Source organism: Eucalyptus grandis, chromosome 3 (genome assembly GCF_016545825.1).
Source record: "Eucalyptus grandis isolate ANBG69807.140 chromosome 3, ASM1654582v1, whole genome shotgun sequence".
NCBI lineage: Eukaryota > Viridiplantae > Streptophyta > Magnoliopsida > Myrtales > Myrtaceae > Eucalyptus > Eucalyptus grandis.
In genome coordinates, this window is record NC_052614.1 from 69,796,628 (window position 1) to 69,808,282 (window position 11,655).

General features: G+C 37.9%; 1 protein-coding gene across 1 annotated transcript; it reads left to right on the forward strand.

Moving 5' to 3' along the window:
• The first annotated feature begins 7,229 nt into the window (after window positions 1-7,229).
• LOC104438448 (ubiquitin-like domain-containing protein CIP73) lies at window positions 7,230-11,325 on the forward strand. Its single transcript, XM_039309987.1, has 5 exons — window positions 7,230-7,244; window positions 8,268-8,436; window positions 8,723-9,141; window positions 9,402-9,479; window positions 10,861-11,325. The coding sequence occupies exons 1-5, from the start codon at window positions 7,230-7,232 to the stop codon at window positions 10,867-10,869; spliced, it is 690 nt and encodes a 229-aa protein (XP_039165921.1). The 3' UTR covers window positions 10,870-11,325.
• The last annotated feature ends 330 nt before the right edge of the window (window positions 11,326-11,655 follow it).

The following is an 11,655-nucleotide window of genomic DNA, read 5'->3' on the forward strand; positions in this document are numbered from 1 at the left end:
TCATATATATATTTCAGATAAATAAATTTATAAGAAAAAGAAAACCACTTGTCACGTTAAAGTTGTGCGACCTAAGCAGCCATTGCCCGAGGTGAAATTAATTAGCTTAAAACTGAAATTCTGAGAGTTTAGCGAGCGAGGGCATAATTGGAAAAAAAATGCATTACCATTTCGGAAACGCTAAAGCCAAAAGGTGGGTAGGACTTGTGTTGGGTTAGGAGCCTTGAGAGGACTTTGGAAATGTAATGCATCTCTCACAAGTTCTAAAAAAGAAAAATTGTCAAATGCCTTAATATCTAGCCAAGGCCCTTTAGAGGCCTAAAGACATTCGAGAAAGTGGCTCCCAAAACGAAACCTTAGACTTTCAATCGTTTATTAGTGGTGAATATAAGAAAATTTCTTCGTGGACTTCGGAATTTCCTTACCCGTTATCTTCGTGGACTTTTTCTAATACATGAAAATATCTTAAAAACCATCGCTTTTCCCTATCTACTGGATAGATTGAAGAAGTACAAAATAGGCAGGTAAATGACTAGTCTTGCTTGTGTTTTTGCAAATAGAGTAACAAATCCTTAGTTTTCCACAAAATTTATGCATCTTTGTGCCTTAAAAAAAACATCTTCAATTTCTGGAATGGAAATAAATAGTTTCAAAAAATGGAAAGTAATCCCCAACTGAACTAAAGAAGTACAAGCCTTGCATAGCATATATAAACGTGCCCGATTTATATACACAGACACCTTCTACATTATCCCCTACATCTTTCACGGGATCAAGAGCTTGTCAAATACAGCGCTGGTCACGACTTTCCTCCATTTCAGATCATCGAAATGAGGCCTTCATCAGCACTATCTCTTCTTCTCTTATTCCTCTTCGTTCTTAGGTACTTGGAAAGCCATGTTTTTTTATGCACACATTAAGCGATCCAACAACTTATTTGAATGATTAGTGCAGCGCGTGTGATTTACTTAGAGCGATAACGTTTTCTCCTTTACGAAAATATAGGCCGCAAGTTGAAGCCGGCAGAGTCGGAGAATTCATTTTATGCAAAGACAGATTATGCTCCGGTGTGTTATTGGCACTTCCCTGAGAAAAATGTTGACTTAATGTTGCACTCTCCATCGAGTTGACCATTCTTTTTGGCCCTCTTTTTTCTCTTTGAACAGAAAAGCTAGCGGACATTCAAAACTCAAAGGAGAATTATTTGGATTGTGCTCCTTCTCGTGCTGTGCCTTCACATAACGACAAGTTCGACACTCTAGACTCAGGGGATTCAATTAAATTGTGCTCCTTCTCATGCTGCGCCTCCAGTTAACGACGAGCTCGACGCTCAATACTTGGAGGGATTCAATTGGATTATCCTCCTTCTCATGCTTCGCCTCCTCAACACAACTAATGGTTGAGAATGGGAGACTAAGTTGAATACAAGGGTGTACCGAAAGAGGGAAACGTGCAAGTTCTGGGCGAGTGACAATTTCATTGTAACGAGTTCAATGATTTAATAAAAGAGAAAACATTTCAGTAGTTGTTTCGTTGCTCTTCCATTTGCGTGAAATACATCCTGAATTTTGCATGTTTGCGAAGATGAATGGGATCGTGCAAAAGGAAAGAGCGAGGAAGACTTTAGCTACAATTAGGTCTCAATCATCACTTAAATCGGCCTTGATAAATCCCAAATGCACTTGGAAGGACATTTTACTACGAGTGATCAAAGGATGGCCGATATGGTTCAAAGGATTTCATGTCAGCCAAATGAATTGAATTGACACAAATGAAAAAAGCTTTAGAACTCAAGTGACAAAAAAAATAATGTTTATGACCGAATTGACACAATTACAATAAGTTTAAGATTTTTTTGGTAATTCTTCCATTAGACTTTTAAATTTGTGAATTGTAAATATAGACGTCACTCACGAATTTATGTGGGCTTACAAATTGATAATATTTTTGGTTAGGGATCATAATCAACTCCTAATTTTTTATGCAAAAGACTGACTAAATGGGTCTTTAAAATTTAGGTATAAAAAACGGGGACACCAATTGCAAGCAGGACAGGTAGCAACGGCATGGGGGGTGAGCTTAGACCAGCAACGACGAATGGGACAAGGTTAGGAAGGTCTGGTATAGGCGGAAAGGCAACCAACAAGGCCGTGAACAAAGCCAAGGACTTCAGAAATCGATCGAGCAGCAACCGGCAATGATGACAGCAACATTAAAGCGTGGCAAAAGTGAAACTAAGAAAATCGAAGTAGTTAGAGGAACAGTTGTTGCGCATCCGGACTATTGACGAGTAATGATTGGACAAGGCGGCCTGATGTGCCTGACGGATGTGAAGCATGGCGGTGCATGTAAGGCTCTCTCTCTCTCTCTCACCTATATTGTTTTTCTCTTCTTTATATGGAGTCCATGTTATTTATATTTGTAATCCCACATTTTCGGACCCACATTTTCTCTTTAAAGTGGCAGTTATTCGACATGTAGTTTTTCCACATTTTGTACATTGTCATGACAACCGCCCATTTGGTAACTACCTTAATGGAAGATGGTGTATAAAGGAACGATCGTTCATTCTAACGGGCAATCACAAGATCTAACTCAAACCCTTTCATTTGGAATACACCATCAAGTATGTGAGGGAATTGGGTTAGTAGCGTGTTCCCAATATTTCTTTGAATTTTTAGGATTTTCCGACGAACGTGAATACGAACAATGGCTGGAGGTTTTTCTATAATAGATCCTAGTTTCCGCACTTAATTTTTATGTCTTACATTGGGTATTATAGCATGTTTAGTGCCTCTGCCTTGTTTTTGTCAATTTTTCGGTGCATTTTTCAGGCATTTTAAAAACGAATAGTAATTCGAACTTTTGAGGCCAAGTGAGAAACTCGCCGATTCCGGGCAAATTCCGGCAGCCCACCCTCGATTTCGGACCCGTACGGTTGCACCGCCATGAGGAACATTAGCCATGAGTTTTCCGGTATATCGGTGTTTGCCGGAGGCTAATCAAGCGGCCGAGGTCACGGTGGTTGAGGATTTTTGTTTTGGGAAATTTTCGTTTGATTTGGGGCCAATTTCTTGCTCATTTTTGCCGAAACTTGGACCCATGTGGTCGTGCCGCATGCTCTCCAATACCCATTATTTAATTGTGTCTGAGATGAGCTGTCGGAGAAGAAACGGCCGGCGAAACCATAGTGGAACAGCGAAAAATGGCGATGAAAAGGCTTTTGCGCATGAGGAAGAAGGCGTGTGGAACCCACGCGCTATGCGCCATCACGCGCGCCAACCGCTGGCGCGTGGGGCCCACGCGCGCGAACGCCCAAGCGTTGCGGGCGTGTGCAACGCACGCGGCTGAGATGTTGATGGCGCGCGTGCGGGCCACACACCTAACGTCCCCTGTCGCGGCTACTTTTACCCTTTTGCCCTTTCCTTTCAATAATTCTACACTCCGTCATTGGCCGATCTATTTATTGTTTTGCCCCTTGTTGCATTTATTTACTATTTTGCCATTTCATGCATTTTTAAGAATATTTTATGCATGAAATTAAATGTCCAATGATCCATATATTTAATTAATTAGAGAGTAGCCACAACATCTTTAATTAAATAAATTATATATTAAGAGCCTCCGGAACATATTTAGAAATGGACATTAATTGTAATTAATTATTTTAATGTGATGAATTTTATCCCACATTAATTTTTATTGTATTAATATGATTAATTAGGATGGAATATCATATTATTTTTCTTAATTTACCCACAGGGATTAAGAAAATGTATATAATACGATAGTTTCTTCATGATGTAATTATGAATTTATTTAAATTAAAACTTAGCCCACATGCAGTTTTTATGTTATGTGATTCATATTTGTGACATGTTCACATTGGTAAACGTGATTTATGTATCTTTTGCCTTAAATTTTGTGACATAAGCATGATTATTTGATATGCAGTTTTGTAACCTGTGAATTTCTCTGAATTTTAGTGTGATGGTCCCATACTGAATGGTGAGAACTATAAAGTTTGGAAGGAGTTAGTTCTTTTTTCAATTGGGATGAATGGACATTGACTATGCTATAAGGAAAAAATGAACCACATGCTCCTATTGATTCGAGCACTGCAGCTGAGATAACCCTTTATAACCAATGAAAGTAGTCCAACCGCGTTTGTGCAATGTTTATAAGGGCTAAAATATCTCATAGTATTCGTGGTTCGGTTGCTTAGCATAGCAATGGTAAGGCTTTATTGGAGGCCATAGATGCACAGTTTGAGACTTTTGAGAAGGCGCATGCCATGATCCATGCAAATGAGGGATCGGCTTAAGAACCTTCAGGTTGAGATATCTGAATCCTTTATTGTGTATTATATTCTGAATATTCTCCCGCAAAGTATGCACCTTTCAAGATCTCTTACAATACGCATAATAATAAATGGTCAATTAATGAACTCATGACCATGTGTGTTCAAGAGGAAGAAAGACTGATTATGAAATTGGGAGAAAGTGCTCATTTAGCAACACAAGAAAAGAATAAGAGTCATATCAAGCATAAGGAAAATGTAAAATACTTCCCAAGCTGACATTAAGAAAGAATCCAAATGTTTCTTCTGCAAAATGAAGGGTATATAAAAATGATTGCGCCAGATTTAACGCTTGGCTTGAGAAGAAATGTAATCAAATCTCTTGTATTTGTTATGAATCTAATATGGTTGATGTGAGTCACAACAGTTGGCGGATTGATTTTGGATCTACAATCCACATTTCCAATTCCTTACAGTGGTTTTCAAAACCACAAGAAGCTAGTGGGAAGTGAACAAAGCATCTATTCATGAAACAAGATGCGTTCGCATGTGGAAACTATTGGGACATGTAAACTAGTTCTCAATAGTGATTTCGTTTTGAATTTGGAAATGGCCTTTTATGTTTCTAATTCCTCTAGAAACTTAATTTCAGTTTTAAGACTTGTACCTTTGGGTTACTCTTTTAACTTTTCAGATTCAAATTTTTGTTTATCGTTTAAATATGAAATTGTTGAGAGTGGTACTTTGTCTAATGGTCTTTTTCTAATTAATTTACAAGACAATGCTATTATAATGTGATGAATGTTCATGATAACGTTGGTATAAAACGATATGTTGTGAAAGAACATTCCTCTATGTTGTGACACTAGAGATCGTGACATATCTCCATAGAAAAATTAAGCAATTAGTAAATGATTGAGTACTTAGTACTTTAGATTTTACTAATTGTGATACTTGCGTATATTGCATAAAGGGAAAGTAAACCAATAAGATGAAGAAATGTGCCAAGAGGAGTACAGAAATATTATAATTCATACATACGGATATTTGTAGTCTGGATATGGACTCGTGTGGTCAGAAATACTTCATCTCCTTCATAGATGATTACTCACGTTACATGTATTATCTACTTACTTCATAGTAAATATGAAGCGTTAGATGCTTTTAAGGTATTTAAGGTGGAAGTAGAGAAACAATGCAGCAAACAAACTAAGATTGTGAGATCGATAGATGTGGAGAATTCTATGGTAGATACACTAAAGATTGACAAGCACCTGGTCTATGGACAAAATTTCTTCAAGAGAATGGGATAGTTGTCTAATATACTATGCCTAGTTTTTCGGACTAAAACGGCATAGCGGAAAGAAAAAACCGAACTTTATTGGACATGGTGCGAAGTATGCTTAGCAGTTCCAAACTTCCTAAATCCTTGTGGACGGAAGCACTTAAGACGGCACTGTACATATTAAACCGAGTTCCGACCAAGGCTATCCTAAAGACACATTTTGAGTTATTTAAAGGTTGAAAATCAAGTTTGCAACATGTACGTGTTTGGGGATGCCCGTCTGAAGTAAGAGTTTACAATCCATAAGAAAATAAGTTGGACCCAGGAAATATCACGTTACTAGGATTGTGGAATCAATAAATGCTAAATTTCTTGAAAATGACTTGATTAGTGGGAGCGATCGATCGAATGACCTTGTTCCTAAGAAAGATCATTTAGACAATCAACATTCCACCACAAGTTTAAGATTAGTTGTTGCTCATAATGCCCTTCAGTTAAGCTAGTTATAGAACAACCAACCGTTGAAGTTCCACAATCTGCCGATACTAATTTAGTAGATCTAATTGTTCATCAATTACCAGAAACTGTTGAACAACCGGCTGAGCAACATGCTCCTCAAGAGAATGTTGATGCAACATTGAGAAGATATGCTAGAATAAGGAAATCGACAATTCCTAGTGATTATATTGTCTATTTACAAGAGTCTGACTACAATATTGAGGTGAAGAATAACCCGAAACGTTTTTATAAACCATGGATAGCGATAAACCAATTTGTGGTACAATGCCATACAGAAGAGATGAGTTCTATGGCATCTAACGAAGTCTAGATTTGGTTGAGTTACCTGATGGTACGAAGGCCATTGGTTGTAATTGGGTCTTTAAAACTAAGAAAGATTCATTGGGTAATATTGAAAGATATAAAACTAGACTCGTTGCCAAAAGATTCACTCAAAAGGAATGAATCGATTACACGGAGACTTTTTCCCTGTATCTAAGAAAGATTCTTTTCGTATTGTTTTGGCATTAGTTGTCCATTTTGATAAGGAATTATATCATATGGATAAGAAAACGGTATTTCTCAATGGAGAAGTAGAGGAGGCGGTTTACATGAAACAACCTCAAGGATTCTCCTCTAGTAAAGGTGAGCATTTGGTGTGCAAACTTAAGAAATCTATATATGGCTTGAAACAAGCATTCCGCCAATGATACTTAAGGTTCCATGATGTCATCTTTTCATTCGGTTTTGTAGAGAATGTCATGAATCAATGTATATACGGAAGGTCAGTGGGAGCAAAATTTGTTTCCCGTGCTATATGTGGATGATATTCTACTTGCAACCAATGATAAGGGATTGTTACATGAGATGAAACAATTTATCTCTTAAGAGTTTTGACATGAAGAATATGGGTGAGGCATCTTATATCATTGGCATTAAGATCCATATAGATAGACCTCGAGAAATTTTAGAACTATCTCAAGAAACCTATATCAATAACGTTCTAGAGAGATTTCGGATGAAAGATTGTTCACCAAGTAGAGCACCCATTGTGAAGGGTGACATGTTCAATTTGAACCAATGCCCAAAGAACGATCTAAAAAGGAACAGATGAATAACATTGCATATGCTTTTGCTGTCGAAAACATGACGTGTACTCAGGTTTGCACTCGTCCTGACATCGCTTTTACTGGGGAATGTTGGGAAAATATCATAGTAATCTAGGTTCAAATCACTAGAAAGTTGCAAAGAAAGTGATAAGATACTTTCAAGGTACCAAAGACTACATGCTTATTTATAAATAGACTGACAACTTGGAAGTAGTCGATTTTTCGGATGCGGACTTCGAGGGCTACGTTGATTCACGAAAATCAACATCTTGATACATTTTTATGTTAGCTGGCGGAGCCGTGTCATGGAGAAGTGCAAAGCAGACTTTAACTGCTACTTCCACTATGGAGGCTGAGTTCATTTCTTGTTTTGAAGCTACCTCACATGATGTATGGTTAAAGAGTTTCATTATTGACCTCAGAATTGTTGATTTTATTTCTAGGCTATTAAGAATATACCGTGACAATTGAGCTGCGGTTTTTATAATTAAAAATGCTAAAAGTGGCAGTCGAAGTAACATATGGACATCAAGTATTTAGCCATAGGGAATGTGTTAAGGAGAATAAAGTGGTCATAGAACACGCAGTTAATGCACTGGTAATTGATGATAGCTGATCATTTAACTAAAGGCATGCCACCAATGAAGTATAAGGATCATGTGACTAGTATGGGAGTAGGTCCAATCATGTGATTTGTCGTCATATGGAGATTTTTGTTGTATGAAACTTTTATTCTGTTGTAATGTTGATTATCAATTATGGTGTACACATTTTGTTGTTTATGAGAATAACATTTATCCTTGGTTCTGGAATAAATGTGGGGTTTATTTATTAAGATGCATTGTCACATATATGCTGACATTAAAGAAATAAGATGCATTGTGATACATGGAAGATATTACTCACTTTTAGAGGACATGTCGCTATGATCCATGTGTTTTGTTTCTTTTCTTTAAGTATAAAGGTTTTCGTGGAATTAGTTGGATAATTTGTATGATGAAAATGATGGGATTAAGTGGGAGAATGTTATTTATATTTGTGATCTCAATTTTGAACCCACATTTTCTCTTTAAAGTGGCGGTTATATCCATTGCTTGGAAGATTTCAACATGCTGGAAGTGTGGCTGGTGAAAGAGGATCCCATGCTTCCTCTGAGCAACATCCAACTCTTGTGGAAACTATACAGCAAGCAATACCTGAGCCTTTGCTTCACCAGCAAGCCCCTGCAGATCCTGGAAGAGATGGTAATGGAATGATTTGGTTGCTCTTGCTAATGACAATATTGATCAATTGCAGTCTGGTAGACAAAGGTTTAAGTAGTGGTAGTTGAATTTCTGTGCAGGGGTTGGATATATTCTTTCAACATATTTAGACAATTATTCAGGAGTAAATGCTCTTTGCTCTTTAGGTTCAGCAGCTGAATGTTTTCTTGCATAGTTGATATGCTTGGGTGTGGGGTTCTAATATGTTTGAACACTAAGGCAATGAGAATTTCCTTATGGCTCTAAGGAGAATCTCTTCTTTCTGCAGGTTCATCTCCAACTGATCTAAGAAGGCAGGAACCATCTGTTTCTAGGAGTGTAAATATTAACATTATTTCCTCTGCTGGGTCACACACTAATGGAGAAACTGAGAGACAAGTCCCTGGCAGTGTTGTTCAGTTTCTGAGGAGCCTATTTCCTGGTGGTGACATTCGTGTAGAGGGTTCCAGCATTGATGGGACGGTGATAGGATCTGCCTCTCAGGATGCGGGGACATCAGCTGGCGCCATGAATTCTCCAGAATCAGAAAATAGAGCAAGTGATGATGGAATATTTCTATCGAATTTGCTTCACCAGATCATGCCCTTCATATCTGAACATGCAGTTGCTGGGTCAAATCCAATGAGCGGTGAAGAATCAAACATGACAACATGCAGGAGAGCTCAAGATTCATCCACTGAGCCTGAGGTGAGCATTTTCCCCAGTTGCTTGCTCATGTTTTCTATTAGTTGCACATAATGGCAAATTATTCAAAAAGCGCAAGAAACTCTATTACATCCTTTACCCCAGATATTTGTCTACTGGGTGAAGAAAAATTTATACGAGAACAAGGACGATGGTGAACTTGTGATCATTCGTCCTTGTTGTCGTGGTGATTGTGCCTTGTCATGTTCATTGCAAAAGTACTGTCGAAAGGAAAAGGTACTGGTAACAAGGTGTTTTTGCAGGCTGAGAGCTCTGATATTGGGACATCACATGGGTGGAATGATCTTGACCAGTGTCCTCCCAACGCAAAGCGTCAAAAGGTACGAGACTGCTATTTTCTATTTTGGATACATATGCATGCATTCAAGGTGCAAACACAGAGAGAATAAACACTCAAGAACCACAGAGATAATTAGGCTATTTTAATTCAGGTCTCTCTCTCTCTTTCTCACATATGGATACAGAGGATCTTATTAATTGAGAAAAATTTAGTGCAGAAGAAATGTTCAAAAACAGAGGGAGAAGTAAATAAATGAAAGAAAAGCATCTCATGGCTATATTGAATCAGTTTAAGAAGAACAAAATTGATTTAAGAGCACAATGAAAAGAAACTGGAGATTCCGAACCCTCAAAAAAATCTTTTATTGCATCCTTTCTTAGTGCATTACATGAGACGAAGTGGTGCAGCCTTTCAGACTTCTAGAAATTGACTCTCATAGGCATTCCAACAGCTAAATAGTTGAATGGCATTTCCTGGCGTGAACCATGCCACCTTAGAAAATCTGAAGATATGATTCCAAAGTTTGAAGGTGAAGTCGCAATAAGAGATGTTCAAAGGATTGACCAGCATGCTTACACATGTAACACATTAATCGGAAAGAAATCCCATTTTTAAGATTCTCAGTAGTAAGGATCTTATAACAAGCTTCTGTCCAGCAAAAGAAAGAAATTCTACAAGGAATATGGGCTAGCTGAATTGCTTTGGAGAGGCATGATAGTGGAGAGATTCCTTTAGATAGAGTAAAATGGTGTAACAATGAAGGTATTATTTGCTGGGTACTACACGAACTTGTCATCCCTGAAACCATGATTTTCAGCATAATTAAAAGAGCTAAAGAGGAGTCAATCAAGGAATTCTCCTGATGATATGTATACTCAGAATTGACATTTTCATTCTGTGTGATCTGCGAAACATGTGGGCAGTGCGCTAGCATCAGGGAACCGCTGATCCATGGTCATCTTGTTAGGGTTGCTCTAATTCCCAGACTTGGACATCAACTGGCACAAGAAATAAAAATCCATATTATGTTGGATGTATTTGGTGCATGCTTAGCACCGGAAAGGATTGGTTAGCTGTATCTGCCTCGGTCTTGAAGGCATTTTTCGTCCTATGCTATCAGGCTTGTGTCTGAGTAATCACAAGAAAAAAGCCACAGCCTATTGTAGTGTGATTTATCTTTTTCTGTCATATATGGAGCCAAAAAGCATTGACGCGATAATAATATTTCTTACAGTAAGCTTTGAATTTGCTAGGCCGGATTGGGTGACTTTGATCATTCATATCGCTGAGCACTAAGCAAATTGAAATGAGAATGCAACACTGTGCTTTGGAGAAAAATGAAAGTTCTCAACTTCAATTCTTACGTTATGTGCCAGTTATATGATTGTTATAAAATGACAATATTGACTTTCATGTTGCAGAGAGACTGATCTATGATGATGCAACAGAACAGAAAAGTGCATACTGTGGCTACAACTGTTGAGCATTAGAGTTTTGATGCGAGAGCACCAGCTATGCAGTTTCTTCATTAGCTTGGTGACAAGATTCACAGACTGTCAGTGTAATGTGCCTTGTTCTTTTTCTTCTGCGAGCAGGAAAGCATGGAGATATCTGGGGAGAGAGACAACAGCATTTTCTGCTGTGTATTCCTTTGTCAAACTGTTTTCTTTTTTCATTTGTATCCTTGCACAATCCCAGAGTGAAAGCGTGATGATAAGGTGAGATGTCACAATGCCCTAAGAATTCATTTAGTCTTGTGATATAGCTTGGATTTCCTATACCTTTTTAGTCCAAATTTGTGCTGTCTTTGGGAGCAACTTGATCGAATTTGTGGAAATATTGTCAGATACATACAGTGAGTGAGTGATTTTCTTTTTCTTTTTTTACCCTGTTCATGCAAGTGAATTGTCATGGTACGGGACTGAACGAAGATTTTGAACCAAATAACGTTGCTGATGGAAGTTGTTGAGAAAAAATGAATCGACCGCAAGAAGACATAATTAGTCTGAAATTGGCATTATTATCTGGTTTCAATCATCTACTAGAACTTTGCGTGCGGCTATCTAGTGGACCAAACAGCCTGAGTTTTTAACTGATGTTTAGGTGGAAGGATGTAAACCATAAACCATGACATGAGATTCTACAAAGCTTACTTGCTAAGTACCCTTTCATCTGAGCTGGCAAGAGCAGCATCACTTCTTTTGAAACAAGAAGGA

Excerpts from the sequence above, each read along its gene's own strand:
- LOC104438448 (XM_039309987.1), top strand. Across the intron at positions 8,437-8,722 it reads TGCAGATCCTGGAAGAGATG|GTTCATCTCCAACTGATCTA; the intron begins GTAATGGAATGA and ends TTCTTTCTGCAG. Across the intron at positions 9,142-9,401 it reads ATTCATCCACTGAGCCTGAG|GCTGAGAGCTCTGATATTGG; the intron begins GTGAGCATTTTC and ends GTGTTTTTGCAG.